Below are 21921 nucleotides of genomic sequence, written 5' to 3' on the forward strand. Positions count from 1 at the left end.
AGTAAAACCAGCATCCCTGAGGTGCCTCAGGAGCAGGACTCACAGACTCAATTAATGAACCTACCTGCCATTTCCAGTGTTCTTTTTCCTCTTGAACATGTTCAACAGGCTGTTGCTTCGGCAAGCAATTTTACCGTCGCCGACATGCATGCGCACCGCATCGGAGGTGGTGAATGCGCTGCGCACGTTCCTCTCAGGTTTGGCGATAATGATGTACATCTTTGGAGTGAACATGCACCCCAAAGCTACAGTCACGCTGAGGCTCACAGAAAAGGACGTAGTGATGATTTTGTAGTTGCTGCCAAAGTAGATTGGCACAAACGCCAGCCAGATTATACATGTGGTGTACATGGTGAAGGCAATATATTTGGCCTCATTGAAATTTGCAGGGACGTTGCGGGTCTTAAAGGCGTAATAGGTACAGCTCATGATCAGCAGGCCGTTGTAGCCCAGTGGAGCTACAACACCAAGGTTACTGGTGTTGCAGATCAGGAAGACTTCTCTGATGCTGGGGTAAGATTTGACGGGTTCAGGAGGCTCCATGATGATGAGGGTAATTTCCAGTGTGAGCTGGACACTTATCAGGATGAAGGCGATGACCACCTGAGCCCAAGCGCTCATGAACCTCGGCTTCCTCGTGCAAATCTTCTTCTTGCTGCCCGCCAGGATGCGAGCGATGCGATTGGTTTTGGTTACCAGGGCTGAGTAGCACATGGCAGCTGAGAGTCCGACGAGGAGTCTCTGGAGGTAGCAAGAGGCCACGGTGGGTCGAGCGATGAGAGTGAAAGGGCACAGATAGCCCAGGAAGATCCCTGCAAGGATGATGTAACAGAGCTCCCGGCTGGAGGATTTGACCACTGGTGTGTCGCGGTATAAGACAAAGATGAAGGTAACAAATGATGTTACCAGGATGCCCAGACAGGAGAAGACCACCTGGATAATGGACTCTGGATTTCTCCACTCCAGATAGCGTAGAGTGATCGGCTCACAGCCTGTAAAGGGGAAAAACATGAGTTATAAAAACACAGCCACAGTATACTAAAAGCTGGCCAACTCTATACATTTTTTATCCCTTTAGCACCAGCTCTGGGGATATATTCATGATTATTTAGAGAAACGTAGTTAAATAAAGGGTTGTTTTCAATGAAAAGTCTAATATATTAACGTTGTACTGTATGGACACATTAGAAATTAATAAAATCCATCTTTGCCTGAGAAAATACAGTAAGTCTCAAAGTAGGTTTTTAGTTCAACTATAAATAAGCCTCTTTCTACTCAGCCATGGCAAGGCTGGGCTGCAGCCAGCAGAGGAGGGGTGCTGGTGCAGCAGGACAAAATAACTAACTGCTTTTTCATGGATCCAAATAAGCTCGCCTCTCTGCCTCATGCTGAGAACACACTTTGAATGTCTAATTCATGTTGTGTTATTTATTTATTGTACAATGCCAAGAGGTAGGGTTAGAAAAGTGCACAATAATATTTTTATATCCTTCTTTGTGCTACGCATTATGCTGTTTTCATGTGTATCCAAACATCTGTGGCTGTAAAAATAAAAAATGAAACAGCATGGAGGAAGGATGATCCTATTAAGGAAGTGTCTTTGAAAGCCACAGAAGACCTTTGAAAGTGGGCCAGAAGAGTGGTAAGTGAACTAGGGCTGCTGTCGGATGAAATGGTGAAGATGATGAATGGCTCTCAGGTGTCATGGGAAAGCAATGAAAATAGGACAGAACAGGTTTGTGAAATAGCGCTGCAAAAATCTTAGCGGGACAGGCTGTACAGGGTGCAGGTAAGAGGAGGAGAAGTAAAAGCTTGGAGGAACTTAACTTAAAAAAAAAACTGCCTCAGATAAGCCAGAAGAAACTCTTCTTATCTCTGCAAGCATCAGTCATGCAGCAGAAACATACCCTGTGGCCACTGAAGCAACCTAAATTCATCTAAATTTAAATGACAAAACTGCAGAGCAGCAAAATTTGCTGTGTGGATCAGATGAATCACTTTGTCCAGGATCTTTTTTGTATACTGACTGGAGCATTGGTGATTTCAAGAAGCTGGTCGACATTATCTAAAATGCGTTTATTGCATTTATTTACTTTTTAATTGAGAGACCAGAAGATGGTGTTTGTTTGTTTGGGGTTTTTTTTGTTTAAGCTTCAAATTGTGTTTACTAAGATTCCTTTGTGAAATAGGCTATAAAATCACCCCTTTGTTCACTGATTTACTAATATAGTGTGTATAATTTTTGTGAGGACTGTTACACACGTCATAGTATATTAGGACCCTTTGAAACATCCAAGTATAACATGTAAAAAACTGACCTTTAGAGGTGTTGGGAGGTTGATTAAATTTCCTTTTCCCTTTTTCCTATTTAACTAATCTCTAAAAAAAATCCAGTAGGGTCATGTGCCAGGCCCTGCACAGTATTTAAAGCAGCTAAAGATTTACACAAGCGGATAAGTGAAGAGTGCAAGCAAACCTTCCAGTTCTTTGTCAGGCCACCAGCCCAGGTCACAGGCCTTGCACGTGAACTCATCCTGGACGTACTCATTGTCTTTGCAGGCAGTGCAGATCCAGCAGCAGCTCACCTCTCCCTTCCTTATTACCTGGTTCATAAAACATGCAAGGTAATCAAAAATAAAAAGACTCTTCTAAAATTAACTATATTTATCATGGATGTATTTTGATGTCCAAGGAAGGCCAGATCTACATAAATATTTAAATATTTGTTTTCAACACAGTAAAAACAAAGATAGAAAGGTTCAGCATAGGGAAAAAGACATGAGAAAAAACACCAAACATAAACACAACCTCAGATTAACAACACCACATGATATGTCACACCATGTCATCATTTATTTGATGAAAACTAAGCAAAAATGCAGAAGCACTGTGTAAACCCCATGGTTTAATAGTGTGGAGAGCCGTGTTTATGAAGCAATAACTTGAAGTTATCATTCTTTGCATGGCTTTATAATTCCCTCACATCATTGTGGCAGAAGTTTGACCCACTTTTCTTTACAATGTTACTTCAATTCATTCAGGTACAATGTTGCCAAGCTAACTATTTATGTGCGAGATGAACAATGTGGGGCCTACTGTGTTTTGTAAAAACTTTATACAAATACCTCATACAAGTGTGACGTAGAGACTGAATAACAAAGATGTAACAGGGATGTTTGATCACAAGATGTACAAGATCCGAGCTTAACCTTGATTTCTCCTTTGGAGCAGGGCTCACTGCAGACAGAGCGGACCATCTCACTGCGGTTCATCTGGATCATGTCATCATCGATACTCAGCATGCCCTCGTGCCAGGAGCCGATGTTGATGTAATCATAAACACTCGTCTCCACATGCTGAAAGTTCATGATCTCATACCTGATTGTGGAAAGAAAGAAATGGCTCAGAGGAAGATCTTTCACCATTGCTGATAGATGTTATGTTTACTGGTATTTCTTAGGTGGATCATACTCACTCAGCATAAAAGAAGTCACTGACCCTTTTATTACATATAATTTGGAGAATATTTAACTTTATCTCAACGGCTTAACCATAAACTTTGTGATTTAATGACATGAACGGACTTACATGAGAATACTGTATGTGGCTTACTTACTGGAAGTTCTGTGCTGTTATGATCACGATTGTGCTTTAGATCAGCCAATAATCAGCAACCACTTTTCTAGAGATGCCTATTCAACTGCTCACAAAAACATATATCTAATCAGCCGCATCACATGGAAGCAACTCAGTGCATTTAGTCGTGTAGAGAACCTGCTGTTTTTTTTAATAAAGTGATTTAAGTGACTTTGAACCTAGTGTGGCTTGTGGTGCCGGATGAGCTGGTCTGAGTATTTCAGAAACTGCTGATCTACTGGGATTTTCCCACACAACCATGTCTAGGGTTTACAGAGACTGGTCCAAAAAGAGAAATACCCAGTGAGTAAAAAGTCCAACAGTCCACTATACCACCTTTGGGATGTGTTGGAATGGGAGATTCACATTGTAGAAGTACAGAAAATCTGCAGCAACTGTGTGATAATATTGTGTCTACATGGACCAAAATCTGGTCCAACCCACTAGCAAGCAGTACCCTGGTTAATGGTGTGTCTTGCTAGTGGGTAAAATATCCAGGAAGCGTAGTGCCTCAATTTACATTTATCAGCAGTTTTTAAAACATTACATTTATCCCGGTTTTAATCACCTTTAATTTTAATTTAGTTGTTCTCTGTTACTGAATAGTGAATATATTGGATTTTTTCCCTTTAAGCACTGGTGGTTCACTGCCCTCCGCTGGGTGAAACCGAAGGTCAGTTAATGCTGTCTTAATTAAACTACTTTTTCTAAAAATGTCTAAAAAAATTCCTTTCACCTAAAACAATAAGAAAAGTGGGTTTACCTTCCAGGAGAATCGCCGTTCTCATCGAACCATATGTCCTCCCCGGACACGCCTGTGAAGGATGTCTTCAGAAGGAATTCCAGTAAGTGGCTTCCATCAACAGGCTTCATGGCATCACAGAGCCCCACGTGGCCGGGACAAAGGTGAGAGTGCATATCGTGCAGCCCGTGGGCCATCGCATTGATGGCATTGATGACGAAGCCCATCTTGCTGTCTTGCACGTAGTTGTCCTCCAGACTTTCATAACCTGCCCACACATGAGAGAACAGTAAGGATTCAGCTTCAAGACAAACATACAGGGAAAGACTTACACGAGGTGCTTTATTGCTGCAAGCAGAAGCATCTTATGTGGTTAAAGTTTACATTTCTACATTTCAGGTATACCTAATATCTTGTCTAGCATGATGTAACATATTACAAAGGAGTGATAGGGTGCTCACAGATTCATTCTTATAACTGCTCTCTAAATTCAGCCAGCAAGCCACATGTATCTTTGCCTCTGTGGGATACTGCTTTAAAAGAACTGGAAGCCTTGGAAGATGGCTTCAAATAATCCTTGTTACCATGGCAAGACTGTTCATTTCTGCAGTCATGAGTCAGGATTCAATTAGAGTTGGCCTAAAACGATAGAAACCACTGAGAATCAGTCTCCTCAAGCAGAAAAACAAACCAACACGTATTTGAATCTTTTCTGTTCTTATTGGGGGTTTTTCTCCAACGAACGGGATGAATGAATGAGACAAAAAATATTTGGAAGCAAACACTGTGTGATGTTCAGACACACCCTATCAGTTCAGTGTAATGCAAGCTAGAAGCAGAGTAGCAGTTTATCAGTTGCATTGTATTAAAGTATAACAAGCTACACCATGCATTCACTGTGTTTTGGTAAAACTGGGAGCCAGGCACAGACCCGTCATAGAGCTAGAGCACTGGCAGGTGAGGTAAAAGAAACACCGATTGTCTTGTTGCATCTGTGAAACCTACGGTCCTGTCACTTGTTATTCCCGTGTGTTTGTATATTTTAAAGCAAGATGGTCCTCCCTGAGACTGGTTCTGTTGAATATTTCTTTCTGTTAAAAGGGAGCTTTTCCTTCCCACTGTTGCCAAGTGTTTGTTCATTGGGGGTTGTTTTTGTGATGGCATTTTCTCTTACTGAACTACATTTCCTTCATAGGTGTACACAAAACCAGCGTAACCACACAATGAGGATAAGGGTGATCGTGGCTCAAGAGTTGGGAGTTCGCCTTGTAATCGGAAGGTTGCCGGTTCGAGCCCCGGCTTGGACAGTCTCGGTTGTTGTGTCCTTGGGCAAGACACTTCACCCGTTGCCTACTGGTGGTGGTCAGAGGGCCCGGTGGCGCCAGTGTCCGGCAGCCTCGCCTCTGTCAGTGCGCCCCAGGGTGGCTGTGGCTACAATGTAGCTGCCATCACCAGTGTGTGAATGTGTGCGTGAATGGGTGGATGACTGGATATGTAAAGCGCTTTGGGGTCCTTAGGGACTAGTAAAGCGCTATATAAATACAGGCCATTTACAGACAAAGAACATCTATATTATATCCTGTGATTGCTCCTGAGCATTCATGGAAATGCAGCTGTTAGGAAATGCAGGTAATGTGCCCGTTGAAAACAAAGTCCAAACTTTGTATCCATGTAAGTCTGACACGAGGGTCGGATGATACCAATAGGCTGACACATTGCTGGATAATTTCTACCTGAGAAAAATGCCAGTAAGGAAGAAACAAATAAAAAAAGCAGAGGCAGAAGTCTCTCACATGTCATTCTTTGAGGCTCAATAGTCAGACTGAATTTCTTATATGCAGAGACAATTAAAATTAGTGCTGCGACTAAGGAAAACAATGCCCTAAATCATCACAAGAAAACAGCAAAAGAAAGCAACATGTTTAGAGTCTGTGCTAATCACAGATAGCATCAATGGTACAAACAGTTCACCAGAACATTTTGATCTGTACAGCCAAGCAAAGGTCTAAAGATTACTTTGTGGAGGTATGTAATAACGACAGGAGAGGTCTCTGTGTCTCACTCCAACTTTATTAACTGACTCTCAGAACTTCACATATATTGAGCGCCAAAATCTCCACCCCAACACTTCCGTTCAACTTGGGTGTGAGTGGAGCCACCTGGTGGTCCGCCACACATACCCCCCCTGAACACAGAGTTAGGTCCCTATTCAGTCCAGGACCCTGGGTCTAAGCAAACGACCCGAACGACTGAACCTGGGAGGGAGAGAACAGGCAGAGGAAGGTCCATCCTGTGAACGAGGCTGGTGAAGGCGAGCAGGAAAGGCAGGAGGAGGCTCAAACGTCGGTGGTCCGGGGGTAGTCCTGGGGGGAAAACCAGAGTCTGTCAACCCCATCGAAGGAGGGCGGCCACGGCGAGGGGCCTGGGCCGGCACTACATTACTGTCCGGAAGAACATGTGCAGGTTTAAGTCTGTCAACACACACAGTCTCCCTTCGACCCCCAAAATCCAAAACAAAATATTTCCGGCCCGGTTCAATAACCCTGAATGGGCCGTCATACAGCGGCCGCAGCGGTGTCCTGTGGGCATCGTGCCTGACAAAAACAAACTCAGCAGTCTCCAAAGTCTTTGGAACAAAGGTGTCAGGCACGCAATGGTGCACCGGACCAGGAACCCGAAGCGAGTGCAAAAGCGGGTTGAGAGATAGCACTGATGGATCGAAGCAGGGAGGAGGAGTTTCGGGCAAGAATTCTCCAGGCACGCGGAGGGGCTGACCAAACACTAGCTCAGCTGGGGAAGCGCCGAGATCCTCCTTAACCGCAGAGCGCAGCCCAAGCAAAACCCACGGGAGGCGGTCAACCCAATTACCATCCTTTAAGGAGGCGCGAAAAGCAGCCTTAAGCGACCGGTGGAACCGTTCACACATCCCATTAGCTTGCGGGTTGTATGCGGTTGTGCGGTGGACTTTAGCCCCCAGTCCATCAGCCTTGGCCGACCAAAGCTCGGATATGAACTGGGGGCCTCTGTCTGACGTAATGTCCGCGGGTGGGCCGAAACGCGAGACCCAGCTTGACAAAAACGCCTTGGCCACCACTGCTGCGGTAGTGGACGCCAGGGGAACCGCCTCCGGCCACCTGGTGGTCCGGTCAACAACAGTCAAAAGGTGCGTAAAACCTTGTGACTGCGGCAGAGGACCCACCAGATCGACATGCACATGATCGAAACGTTTGCCGGGTATGAAGAACGGCTCCAGGGGCGCCTTGGTGTGTTTATGAACCTTCGCACGCTGGCAGGGAATGCATGCCGACACCCATTCCTTAACAGATTTGCGAAGGCCTGGCCAAACAAATTTAGAGCTGACCAGTTTAACAGAGGCCCGGACCCCTGGATGAGAGAGAGCATGTACCGAGTCAAAAACTTGACGACGCCAGGAAGCGGGAACCACTGGGCGAGGGCGGCCGGTGGAAACGTCACAGACGAGGAGGGGACCACCGTCCTGCACGGGTCTGTCCTCTAGTATGAGGCCCGTCTGGGTGGATTTAAGCGCGAGGATGTCCGGGTCACCGCTCTGATCAGCAGCCATGGCGGAGTAGTCTATGCCGAGAAAGACGGGAGAAACCAGCGCACGGGACAAACAGTCAGCCACATGATTGGATTTACCAGCCACGTGCCGAATGTCCGTGGTAAACTCAGAAATGGCTGCCAACTGGCGCTGCTGGCGTGCACTCCATGGATCAGAAACCTTGGACATGGCAAACGTCAAGGGTTTGTGGTCCACGTATGCGGTAAAGTGACGACCCTCGAGAAAAAACCGGAAATGACGAGTCGCCAGGTGGAGCGCCAGTAGCTCCCTGTCAAAAACGCTGTAATTGCGTTCGCTGTCACGTAGCGTACGGCTGAAAAAGGCGAGCGGTTGCCAGACACCCGAGATTCGCTGTTCCAGCACCGCACCCACCGCTATGTCTGACGCATCGGTGGTCAACGCAATCGGCGCTGAGGGGGAAGGGTGGGCCAGAAGGGCAGCATTAGCTAACGCTGACTTAGCATCAGAAAACGCTTGGATGCTTTCCGGAAATCAGTCAACGGGGTCATTAGCTTTCTTACCTTTTAACGCCCCATAAAGGGGCTTCAGCAGATGTGCCGCTCTGGGGAGAAAACGGTTGTAAAAATTCACCATCCCCAAAAATTCCTGCAGTGCCTTAACATTCGTGGGACGCGGAAATTCCGAAACAGCTCGGACTTTGTCAGGCAACGGAACCGCGCCCTCGGCGGAAATACGGTGCCCAAGAAAATCGAGAACGGGCAACCCAAACTGGCATTTAGACGGATTAATAATCAGTCCATGCTCCGCCAAACGCTGAAAAACCTGCCGCAGATGGAACATGTGCTGCTCCTTTGAGCTGCTGGCCACCAGTATATCATCAAGATATACAAAAACAAAGGGCAGCCCGCGCAAGACCGAGTCCATCAACCGCTGGAAGGTTTGGGCGGCACCTTTCAGGCCAAACGGCATGCGCAGAAACTCGAAAAGGCCGAAAGGTGTAATTACGGCGGTTTTGGGGACATCCTCCGCGCGCACGGGAACCTGGTGATATCCCCGTACCAAATCGATCTTCGAAAAAACCGAGGTCCCCGCAAGATGGGCGGAAAAATCTTGGATGTGGGGAATGGGATAACGATCGTTCTCTGTGACATTATTAAGACGGCGGAAATCCCCACAAGGTCACCACCGACCATCAGATTTAGGCACCATGTGTAACGGAGAAGCCAGGCACTGTTCGAACGCTGCACGATGCCCAGACGCTCCATGGTGGCAAACTCTTCCCGAGCAACAGCCAGTTTGGCAGGGTCGAGGCGGCGCGCGTGCGCGAACACCGGGGGCCCTACTGTAGTTATGTAATGCTCCACCCCATGCTTCGTCACAGTGCTCGAGAAAGTGGGGACAGAGAGTGAGGGAAACTCAGAAAGCAAACACTGAAAAACGTCACCCGAATCTACTGAGTTAGCATGCACCACGGGCTGAGCACCCTGAGTCAAACAGGGTAATGAGGAAAATGACACAGCATCAATTAAACGTCTGTTAGCAACATCAACCAGCAGTCCGTGAGCACAAAGAAAATCAGCGCCTATTATAGGCACAGAGCTAGCAGCAACAACAAAGTTCCACTGAAAGTCACGGTCGTGAAAGCAAACAGTCACCAACCTTTCACCGAAGGTTTTGATGGGAGAGCCATTAGCCGCTGTTAGCAATGGCCCGCAGCCCTCAGCTAGCCTGTCCGAGCCAGCCGGGGGAAGAAGGCTCTTCTGTGAGCCGGAGTCTACCAGGAAACGCCTCCCCGAGCGTGAGTCCTCTAAGAAAAGCAGCCTTTCCTTGTTGCCAGCGGTCGCGGCTGCTACAGAGCGCTGACATGCCCGTTTCCCTGGGTCTGGGAACTGCAAGGCGGGAGACAGCGCCGTGCCTTCGCTCCAAAACGCTGGTGATAAAAACAAAGCCCCTTTCCGCGGTGCCGCCGTGCAGCGATTCCGGCCACTGCGGACGAGTCGGAGGGCCCCTGGAGCATCGGTGAGGGGGCGGGGGAAAACGCTGGTGAGTCCTGAACAATCGCCTGAACGCCGAAAGTCCTGGTAGCCAGGAGGATGCGATCCGCCTCTTCCGCAAGGGAGCGGTAATCCTTCGTGGCCAATAGCGGGGGGTTGGCAAGGCCAGCACGCACTGGAGCCGGCAGCTGTCGGAGAAAGAGGTGGGTGAAGAGAAATCCTCCGTCATCCGCGCCCAGCAAGGACAGCATGCTCTCCATGAGCTCGAGAGCGGTACCGTCGCCCAGGCCCGCGAGGGAAAGGAGTTTCTCGGCCCGCTCAGCATCAGAGAGGGAGTAACGCCGCAGCAGCAGCGCCTTGAGGGCGGCGTACTTGCCTTGGGCTGGGGGGTCCCGGAGGAGAGTCATCACGCGGCGGGTTGACAGCGGGTCAAGTGAGGCCACCACATGGTGGTATTTAGTATCGTCGGCTGAAACTCCACGAAGAGCAAACTGAGCTTCTACGTGCACGAACCATGAAGGAGGATCGTGAAGCCAAAAATCCGGCAATTTAAGCGCCACAGCAAACGCAGCCATCGGCGGAGGTGAAAGTCCAGCGGCAGCCGATGCTTCCAGGCCGGAGCTGGCTTCGTCGTCGAGCCTTAGCATGTTCGCTACAGGGGTCACCAATGTGGAGGTATGTAATAACGACAGGAGAGGTCTCTGTGTCTCACTCCAACTTTATTAACTGACTCTCAGAACTTCACATATATTGAGCGCCAAAATCTCCACCCCAACACTTCCGTTCAACTTGGGTGTGAGTGGAGCCACCTGGTGGTCCGCCACAACTTCAAGCATTTACACCGACCATCAATGTCATACTGTCCAGCTGCCCAAAGCATTCCTCGGTCGCCATCTTTTCCAGGACAAAGCCATATATATATATATACACCCACAGGAAGTTGTGGTGTTAACAGGTCTTATCTCCTAACTCTTCAGGCCAGGGCTGGCTCAGCAGCGAGGGCAGTAATGAGCAACGGAGGAATGCAGGGTGACACTAAGGACAGCAAGAGACGCTGAAGCACTACCACCAAAACCTGCTGCACGCAAAACTTTAAAACTACATCCAGAACCTAAGAAAAGTTGCCACTCCTATAATATAACATTTTTCCAAAAGTGCACGAATGACCAATGAGTAATTTAGAAGTCTGAAATCAAGTCTAAAAAGAAATCAAGGTTTGCTTTTGGATATATTAAAATTGAACCTTATTTTAAGCACTGCAGAATTCTTTGTTTTTAAGTGCCATTAATCTTTCATTAGGATTTCAAGCTTGAAAAGCTTTAATCTTCGCATCTATATGTCATAATTGAAGCTGAGATTGTGATAATTAGACAATAGAAATGTACAGTAGAGAAAAAGATGTCTTTATTTATTTTATCTATTAGGAATAATGTATTAACAGATACCTATGCCCTTCTAAAAGCAAGTCTCTCTAATCTGCAGCTATGTAGGAACTTGACACTTTTGGGCTAAACTTGAACGTTTTTCGCCCATTTCCTTGAGTTAAAATTTATACTAATGCAAACATATACTAAAATTGTAAATTGAAAAAGATCCCACTATAATCACACCATGCTGAATATCTGCCACCAGATGCCTTTTTATGACACTTTAAGGTGGAAAATTACAGCATGTCTCCTCGGATGGAAACACACTCTATAATATATGTATTATGTGTACAGTTAAAAAAAATGTTAATTGACAATGTCCACTATTATTAATAGTAGAGATGGACCGATCTGATATTACGTATCGGTATCGGTCCGATACTGACCTAAATTACTGGATCGGATATCGGAGAAAAATAAAAAATGTAATCCGATCCATTAAATATCACGAAAGCACCTCACAAAACTTGCAACACGCCGTAACTCACCTCAGAACGTTAGCACGTCGGAGCAGTATGCATCACGTGATAGAGAGGCTGTGGCATGCGGGACCTGTCGGTGGTCTGGATAGCATGTGGAGCTTCGCTAGCAACCCGGCATTTCATCTCTGACAAAGTTATCCCCGAGAGAAGTACAGCAAGTGTGTAAGTCCATCTCTGAATGTTTGTAAAGCATTCCTGCGTTAAGCTTAACAAGGACTGCTTCTCCTGCTGCTACTTCAATCATGAAACTGCTTAACGATCAGCTGATCGGCTTTTCTGTCGCGAGTCCGTGTCTCTTGTTTGCTTTTGGCCCACTTTGCACCAGAAAGAGGAAACCAGGGGCTGAACAACAGCAGTACGTTTAAGCTTGATCAGCTATTGTTAGAATGTATTTAATATTACTTTCTACTCGAGGATCTTTTTCTACCTAGCTGACGCTGGTAACTGTGCAGGGGCGGATCTAGCAAAGTTTAGCCAGGGGGGCCGATAGGGCATTAACAGGGAAAAGGGGGCACAAAGACATACTTTTCTTTCTTATTCTCATTTAAAATGTCTAGCTTTTAATAAATAATTATCTGACACCCAAAGTTTCAATTTGATGTAAAATGAATAGAAGTCAATTACTGTATATAGTAACTATTAAGTCTAATATATATACCCTAGTAAGCTATAGTACTTTTTCCTTTGGGAAGGTACCATCTGTGCAGTCTGCAATTTTGTTGAAGAAAGATGTTGAATCTATTTAATATTTCTTGAAAAATAATTGATTTCTGTGCATTTTTTTTCACACTGCATCAAATTAAGGTTGATTACGTTGATTAAGCATCATGAGGTGGCGCGTGAGGGGTGGTTCCCTATTTTTTATTTATTTATTTTTGTTGTTGCTGGGAGTTGGAACCCTATTAGTTAGGTTGCTTAATATTTATGCTAAGTACTCTTTAAAATACCAGAATAGGGAGGATGGTGTAGGTTTAAGTTTATTAGATTGATCAGTATTGCTGAACTATGAAATATTTTTTTTTTGCATACAGGTATAACAGAATAGCTTTAGTGTAGTTGTTGTTTTAAACTTGAGTATGAACTTATACAAAATGCAGCAAGATATTTAAAAAACAGTTTTGTTGATTAAAAAACACTATATCGGATTCATATCGGTATCGGCAGATATCCAAATTTATGATATCGGTATCGGTATCGGACATAAAAAAGTGGTATCGTGCCATCTCTAATTAATAGTAGCAGTAGTAGCATTACTGTTACACTGTTGGTTGAAAGTATGTCATTGTTCAATCCCTATGGGTCTTTTACAGATTCAGAAGGAATAGGTTAGGTCAAGTCAGCTAATGTCAGTACTTCTACTAGTTATAGGTTATAAGTCAGGCTCATCAGGCTGTGAGCATCTCTTACTGGCTTGCAGAACATTTAACCTAAAAATCAGGTATGTCAGAGTTTTTGGAAACAACTTATTATTCTTAAGGAGCAGGAATGCAGATGATTGGTGTTTGCCCTGATTTTAGCATTTTATACATTCATTTGTTGCGTGTTTTCTCAGCCATACTGTCAGTCTATGCAGTCCGTGAGACAGAATTTATTCTGTCCTATCCCGCAACATTTATAACAGCGTGGTGGCTTTCGCGAGTGTCATCCATTGCTGACGTGTTTGTTGCCACTTGTGTTAAATCACGTAATGATCGCTAAAAAGGACTGCTGGGAAACTCACTGCCTCTGCAAACAAACACATCAACAGTAAATTTAGTTGGGTAGCAGCTGGGTGAGCGTCCGATGGGATCTGCTGGTGATGACCTAGTTTAACAGCTCCTTCGCTTTGACGCTCGCCGCACTCCTCTGAGCTGTGTGAGCTTCAGTCATGATGCAATGATGTCATGATGCGAGCATGCAAGCAGAGGACCTACTGCTGCACGTCGGGATTAGTCGGCTGCATGACAAGTGAACCTTCTCTGTATATTTCATGGATTAAACTGTGCAGAGATAAGAAGAAAATGGATCCCAGCATATGCATTACCTGCATGTTAACTGCTATTTCTGTGGCTACATGCAATTAAGCGAGTTCCCATCTCACTCAAATGTTATTGGGCTGTTTTATGCGACTGTCTTATGGCTAGAAAAGGTGTGAAAGCACAAAGTGTGAGCAAACAAGACCCAATTGTTGAGCTTTCAGTGCACAGGAAGAAAAACATCCCAATAGCTTCATATATTAGAGGTCAACTGAGATTAATTGGAAATGTAATAGAAAGAAAAAAGATTATCAGCAATGCATTTACATTTTCCCAGCGTGTGATAAAACCTTAATATCAGTCAACCTCTATGTATATTTCCAAAGTGAGGAGCATTATGGTTCCATTAAAAAGTATTCACTCACCATCTTGGAGTTCTACACCAAAATAAATAAATAGATACACATATAAATAAAAATAAAATAAAACAAACAACAACAAAAAAACAAATGTTTGCAGGACAGGACAAATCACTATATCTCCACCTATGCCTATGTGAATAACTGCTATTAAATAATGATGCCTCATAAAAATGAATAAAAGCAGAAATATGCGTCATATATCAAAGAAATCCTTGAAAATAATGTGCAAAGGAAAAAAAAGATGCAATGGCAAAAATAAATTCCCAAAAGTATCTTTATAGCCTAAAGTCAAAAAACGTTTTTTTGATTTTTGCTGCATGCAACATTTTATATTTACGTTTATCAACATGTTCAAATAGGCTCATTTTTAAATAACTGATTTTAAATTTGGGGAGCTTGAGAAACATCTTAATCCCCATAAAACATAAAGCTTAAGATTGAAAACGTAAATATATAGAGGCTTTTATTTTAAAAAGAAAAACATATGAGTGGTGTATAAAACAGTTATGTCTTGGAAACATGCTTGTTGAGCATTGTTTCGAGAAATTAACAAATAATGCATTAGCTCTGTTATACGTGAAAGGATTTAGTTTACCTAGATCATCATCCTCTGTAAAGCCAAGTGTCACAGAAATGAACAATATAAAAAAAATATGTGTTACTGGATTGACTTAGAGAGAATTTTACCCTCTGGCAGTCTAATTCATATTTAAATAGCGTGTTCCAGTTTGTGGGGCCCTTTTGGCATCATCCTTTGGGCATTGAACGCATCAGAACAGTTGAAAAAGACAAGCAGATGTGCACGCTGGCGTAAAAACGGAAACCAGGAATAAAAAAAACCTAAACAAAGCAAAAAAACAGCAGGAAAACATCATAATTGCTTGACGAGTTGTTTAGCTACCTGAGCAGTTCCGTGCATAATTCAAGTTCTCTTGCGGGTGTCCGGGAAGGCGGCACTGAAACCGGTACTGCCAGAACTCTGGAAACCATGGGTTGCGGGTGTTGGTGCTGAGCTTGAGCCTCAGGAAGTAGTCGTCGAATGAGGAGACCTCTTCAGAGTGCAGCTTCACGGTGATGCCTCCCACAGCCTCCTGTTCGTACCCCTCCACCACCTCGACTCGGTCTGCCCATCCATCACTGCGGAGAGAAGGAGGACATTGTAATCATTTCTACTTAAACTAGACACCCACTTGCTGCATTGTATGTCTAAAAATTATGTCAGAGCTTAAAGCATTGCAAAATCTTTCCTACTGACCTTTCAAAACCCATAATATTATAAATAAATAATAAATTATATCTCTTTTGTGGGAAAGAGAAGAGAAAGAGAAGGATCTAATCAGAGACAGTTAAATTGATGTATTTGCTAAAGCTCTGTTATCAAAGGAATATCTTTTGCAATCAACAAAATATCAATACACAACCCAAAACCTCTCAAGCATTCAAACCTAACCCTAAAGGTTATCTCCAGCTACTGCATTTTTATAATTTAATAACAAGTCACACAATATTAGTCAGCATCTGGCAAGACAAAAATAACAAACTGTTTTATGCTGCCGAGCTCCAAAAGTCAGCGCACACTAAATCCTGAAGAAAAACAACATCTCCCTTTTGTTTTCCTGACTTTGTTTCCCTTTCAGCCTCCCCGCTGAGGGGCGTGGAGTGCTCGCTGTACTTGCTGAAAGAAGAAGAAGGAAAAAAAAGCCTCAGTCCACAGACACAATCACAAGTCTGGTGAGAATTCGCAGATTAGTACTGCGGCTCTGCAATCTGCCCCGGAGAGAAACAAACTCCCACCCAACACGCAGACTTTAGAACCCTAAGTGTCAAAGCTGGTCATAACTTGTATTTATAGCTTTATACTCAACACTTTGAAAGTCAGTTCAGCATCTGATCCTGTTACAAAAGGTCATGCAGACAAAAGAGACTTTTGGATGCTCCAGATTTAAATTAGAATAAAAATGAAAACCCCATTTCTCATTCATTTCAGTTTCAAATGTGTTTTATAGCAGCATTATGCAGTGTAGGATCAAATCCTTGATATATTCATGTGGCATTGTACGTCTCAGCGGGTGAAATGAAAGCTGAGAAAAGGGAATATGAGAGACTTTAAACTGAATATTCCAGTGATGATTTGACAGAAAAACAGCTTCTTAAAATGCAGCGACACACTGAATGGAAAACAAAACATTACAGATCAGTGACAACCTGAAGAAAAACTTCAACCCTTCAGTCCTTTTAGCCACAAAGAAAGGGAATCTGGTGGCACATTAGCTGCACAGAGCATTTTGCTGTCATGGTTTGGGTCCACTTGCTTGTAAATCAATCCAGCTATTTTAAGAGATTACCTGTATCCTATGATGAAACATGTTTATCCTGATGATGAAAGCAACCTCATGTGATGATGGCACTGAAGATGGTCCACCTAAAAGACCACAGGTGAATACATCTCTTGACGCTCTGCGGTTGAATACAGACCAAGCCGGGGAGTGGGCGATATATTCATCTACATGCTGCAGACAGCTTCCTCCCATACACAGAGAAACAGCTGCAAGGTCAAGATCACCTTCTCTGATTTCTCAAGTGCATTTAACCCAATTCTTCTTCTACTGAGACGATGATTTGTGAAGTAGTCTTGGAGGAATCATCTGCTTCTAAATGTGAATAAGATCAGAGAGGTGGTGATCAAAAAACGATGACCCGTGTCTAACTTGTGACAGGATTTTGATGTGGTGGAGAAGAACAAGTAACCGGGTGTCCACATCTACAGCGGGCTGAATTGGAAGACCAATACAGGCTGTGAACAAAAAGGTGATGAACAGGCTCTATTTCCTGAGGAAGCTGAGACATGTGCAGCGAAATGCTGGAGATCTGTGACGAAGGCAGTTTGCTTTGCTGTGGTCTGCTGGGGGAGCAGCATCGGAGCTGGGTCTGGGATTGGCTGCAAACTGGACACTTTTGAAGCTGTGCTGGGGAGAAAGTCACTAACAAACAGTTGCTCATCATGGAGAATCATTTCCAGCCTCTGGATTCATTACTGGACAGGCAGAGAAGCACCTTCTCTAACAGACTGATTCAGCTCTGCTGCACAAGGACAGATACAGGAGCTCTTTCTCACAATACAACAAATATAACTGGAAATATGGAACAAGTGACATATTTATTGTTCTCATTCATTTAGCTATTGGCTCAAAGCTTGGGTCACTGGATAGTTTGATAATAATAATGTGCTATCAACACATTTAAATCCAGCTGAGCACCTGTGGGAGATTTTGGACTATCATGAAAACAGTAAATGAGGAAAGACAGAACTCCAGCAGGCTTACAGATTTTGAGATTCACTGCTAAAGTGTGCCAAAGCTGTTCCAGTTTTGTCCAACACCTTATTAAGAAATGTATTTTGGTGTCTTATCATTATCATTATTATTATTATTATTATTATTATTATTATTATTATTAGTAGTAGTAGTAGTAGTAGTAGTAGTAGTAGTAGTAGTAGTAGTAGTAGTAGTATTACCTGCCTTTACATATGTTTGGTACTAACTCAAAGTTGCAAATTTCCAATATTCTTGCAAGTTATAAAAAGATAAATATCTGCAACACTTTTCTGTTGTTGATGAGAATCGTAGCCTCTGTTTCCTGCTCTTAGCCCAGCTTGCGTGGTTTTCTGCTGCTGTAATCCATCTCCTTCAAGGAGATACATATTCTGCATTCAGAGATGCTCTTCTGAAGACTTCATCTGACACCACAAACCAATCACTAAATCCCGTTTCCCCCATTCTGATGTTTAATTTGAACTTCAGCAGGTCGTCAGCTCATCAGCTTTGGAGAGTAACACCATGTGGAGGTGTGGTCCCTGGCTCAGCTGCAGGGGAGGAGTGGAGCAGTGAGTTCAAGGGGGAAGTGCTGGGAGGCAGGTGAGGTGACAGGGAATGGCGTTTGACTGATGACAGGCTCTGTTTCTTTTATAGTGAAGGAAGAGATGAGCGGGAGAGACTGAGATCTGGACTGAGACTGTTTTCTTGTTGTGCAACTGTTAATAAAAGTGAAAATAGTGAGCACAACCATTGCGTGTGTTGTGTGCCTGTACACACGGCCTTAAAAGATGAAACAATAAGAAGAGGGCTTTAACATTTAAACAAACATTTAAATGTGGTCCAAAACAATTAAATACCCTTCAAAACAGAATATTTAAAAATATTGTATATATTACACAAACCCATCCACAGGACAAAAATAGCACTTTCCAGACTTCTACAACCCACATTTTGTTTAAGAAGCGAAAGCCAGCAGCATCTTTGGCTTGGCTGGTGCTTCAAAAATAAATTGACAATGGTTGTCCAGCGTGACAGTATCAACAGTACCTGGCCATCTGCTTCTCAGCATCACACTACCCCCAGTCCAACACTCTGGGTGCCAAAAACCTACAGCTCTGACGTCAACACACGCACATACTGTACAGACTTCTAACACAAGTCTGAGCTCACACGTCTGTGAATCATTTAATTTGGGGCACAGTGGCGTTATTAGAAAAACTATGAATGTAGAGCCAAACAGTTTTTTTTAATGAAATCATTTATTTGATCACTAGTCAAACATTGCAATCAAAGTCATAAAACTGATATTTTCTATGAATTCCAACACAATGGGGGCTTCACTGGAGAGTTGATCAAACGAGTTGTTTGTTGTTTGTGATGTGTGGGTTCTGCAGTGTGAGAACAGCCATCTCTTTCATCCTCCACACAGCAGAAGATGGATGGCTGATGACCAGCACCTCAGGCATTTCGATTTGCCCACTGCACAGGCCTGCGTGTGTTCACTTACTGCATTGCTCTAAAAAACATTTTCCTTTTTCAGTAGTCTCCTTGACCCAGAAAACACACACGTGTGCACAGACACGCACACTGCTCTACCAAACTCACGCCCTCCTTATCTTCAGTGTAGACTTTCACAGCAGTGCAAATTTAAGTAGAAGGGGTGAGAGCAAGTTTAGGCTTTAATGTGTCCTATTTTTTTTAACTTTATGCACCTATTCCATCATTTGGGTCGCAAGTAAATCGGGCTGACTCCTTTGAATCTAAACATTAATAAACCACTCTTGGCAAATCAGCCGTAGCTGGCTTTTAGCGTTGGTTCTACAACAACTGCTAACTGGACTTAAGGTGAACTGAGGCTCCACAAAAAGGGAATGCCTGGTATATGTGCTGATATAAGCTTTGGTGTTCACTACTCCACTTTCCCCAGCTTATGCTGGAGGTGCTGTCCCATATTAGCCCATCCCTCCTGTGATCTGACAGGGAGCGTGAATGCATTATTCATTACCGAGCCAGACTCAAAGCATCTTCTTGCTTTCAGGGGAACTCTGCTACCGTTAGGAAAGGAAGAATATTTTGCTTCATATGAGCTTTTTGTATATAATCCATTCTGAGTACAACTGAGTGTCACAACATGGAATTCAGCATTCATATTTCAGTCAGCAGAGTGTCATTTTTCTATGTTTAGCATTTAGTAGAAGACGAAGGGCTCCTGAAAGGATCTTCTAGTAAGATGCCTAACATCTTTTCTCTAAAAGGTAAAACATTAACACTAAATTTAATCTTTAAATGTGTTGTGGAAGAATAGTTGTTAAATATTTGGAAACTGCTAATCCTTATCTTGACTGACAGCGTGTGAATGCTGCAGAAGAGCTACTAATTGATCCCAAGTGCCAAAAAAAAGCAGAGCTGGAGCAAGATGGCATTTACAGCAGTACAAATTTCCCCATTTGTACACACTGCACAGGTGTTATTTTTAGATGGAAATCACCCGTTTAAATTGCATTAGGGTTTGGAGTTGTGCATAATTTATGACATAACCACTATGAGTGAAAGATGGGTGCCATTTGTTGTACCATATTTCATTCATATAAATTTTATAGTGAGTTATGGGCACTCCTTGATAACCAAGGTAACTAGGCAGCACTGATGGTAGCTGATAGCTCCCTAGACCTGTCCTCCAAATATGGTCATGGGTCACGTCGGCTTCAAAAGCAAGTCCACAAACTGATGGCTAAAACATACTGGCATCTTTTGTAAAGGTCCATGTGTGCAGATATACCTTGGTTTGATAATATTTGGTCAATAATTTTGCACAAGCACCTCAGGTTATTGAAAAATGTCAAGTTTTGAGATATAAAACACAGCTAGTTTCAATATGCCTGTTGGGAGGATAAATTAAAAACCCATTTCTAGAAATGTTGGGATGCTGTGCAAAATGTAATTAACAGAATGCAATGATCTACAGAGCTCATAAATCCATATTTTGCTCACGTCGAACATGGAACATTAAACATTTAAACTGAGGCATTGTCAAATGTTGGGATGGGGGCAACAAAACACTGAAAAAGTAAGAGGGAATTAAAAAAACAGCTGAAGGCAACTAATTGGGTTAATTGGCATCAGATCAGTAATAAAATAAGGTATTTAAAAAAGAGCATCTCAGAGAGGTGGCATTTCCTAATATCAAAGATTAGCAGAGAACCACCTGTGTGCAACAAAACTGGGTATACAAATTGGAGAACAGTTTAAGAGTAATGTTCCTCAACATAGAATTATGAAGACTTTGAATATTTCCACATTTACAGTACATAATATCATCAAATGATTCAGAGGATCTGGAGAAATTGCTGTGTTCTTCTTCTGGACTAAAGAGGAATGAGACCATCTGGATTATAATCAGTGCTCAGTTTGGGGCCTGTGTCTCTGATGGTATGTGGGAGCATCAGAATCAGAATGCTTTATTAATCCTTGAGGAAATTATGTGATTACGAAACTAAATTAAATAACACAATATATTTGTGTGTGTGCATGAGCAATTAATGATTTGACAAAAGCCTTATAACTTTGAAACTATGATTCGTAAAAGTGTCCCATATATAAAGATTTCAAATAATATGTCAAATTTGACCTTTGACCACCTCCTTTACGGTCAGTAGATGTATCTGAAGGTCAAGGCATTACTATAATAGTTATATAGAGCTATTTATAACTGTTTCTTACTGCCATTGTTTATATTGGCAACATATCAACAGTGATGTATAGGGAGTCGATACATCACGCTATTTTGTATATTACAGTAGCAGGTTATAACCAATTAAATAACAATTTGAATACATGTACAATGTTTCTGAATAAGTAAACTGCAGCACAAATGTCTTAAAGTATATTTAAAAACAAACAAACAAGGAAAACAAAATAAATATATACAAAATATAGTAGTAGTCCCTTAAATGTAAATATTGCCCAGAGCATGAGCTGCCTTGGGGGAGGTTTGCTTTCTCTGAGTGCATCTTGTCTGAGATATGTTGCAGCCATCAAATTCAAAGTGACATAATTTTTTTCTTTAAATGCCACATTTTTGTCATTTTAAACAGTTAATATTTTCTACACTCAATTCTGGATTAAATATGAGTTAAAGAGATTTCCTAATCATCCAGCATCCTAACATTTTTGGGATTGAAATCAGCATTATTAACACAAAGGCCATTACTCTATCTGACATACAAATATGCTTCTTATTTATTTAAACTGATATACTGACTGATTTTTGTGGATATATAAAAATACAGCTACTTTTGAAAAGCATCAGCAAGAAAGATTTTCTTCTCGTCATTGTTGTTCTTTTATTCCAAAGAGCACCGCGACTGACAAACCTAAAAGCCCTGTGGGAAAACATTCTCCAACA

The 21921-nt window shown here is 43.0% G+C and overlaps 1 protein-coding gene across 2 annotated transcripts in view; it reads right to left on the reverse strand.

Annotated features, from left to right (window-relative positions):
• Window positions 1-21921, reverse strand: part of grm1b (glutamate receptor, metabotropic 1b) — a 29294-nt gene that overhangs the window by 2178 nt on the left and 5195 nt on the right. For both annotated transcript variants that reach the window (XM_026151420.2, XM_080294035.1), the window contains exons 4-8: window positions 15104-15339; window positions 4400-4646; window positions 3210-3378; window positions 2477-2603; window positions 65-992 (exon numbers count right to left, since the gene is read on the reverse strand). In XM_026151420.2, coding sequence (XP_026007205.2) covers window positions 65-992; window positions 2477-2603; window positions 3210-3378; window positions 4400-4646; window positions 15104-15339 — 1707 coding nt within the window. The remainder of the gene's footprint in view (window positions 1-64; window positions 993-2476; window positions 2604-3209; window positions 3379-4399; window positions 4647-15103; window positions 15340-21921) is intronic.

Source organism: Astatotilapia calliptera, chromosome 19 (assembly GCF_964374335.1).
Source record: "Astatotilapia calliptera chromosome 19, fAstCal68.1, whole genome shotgun sequence".
NCBI lineage: Eukaryota > Metazoa > Chordata > Actinopteri > Cichliformes > Cichlidae > Astatotilapia > Astatotilapia calliptera.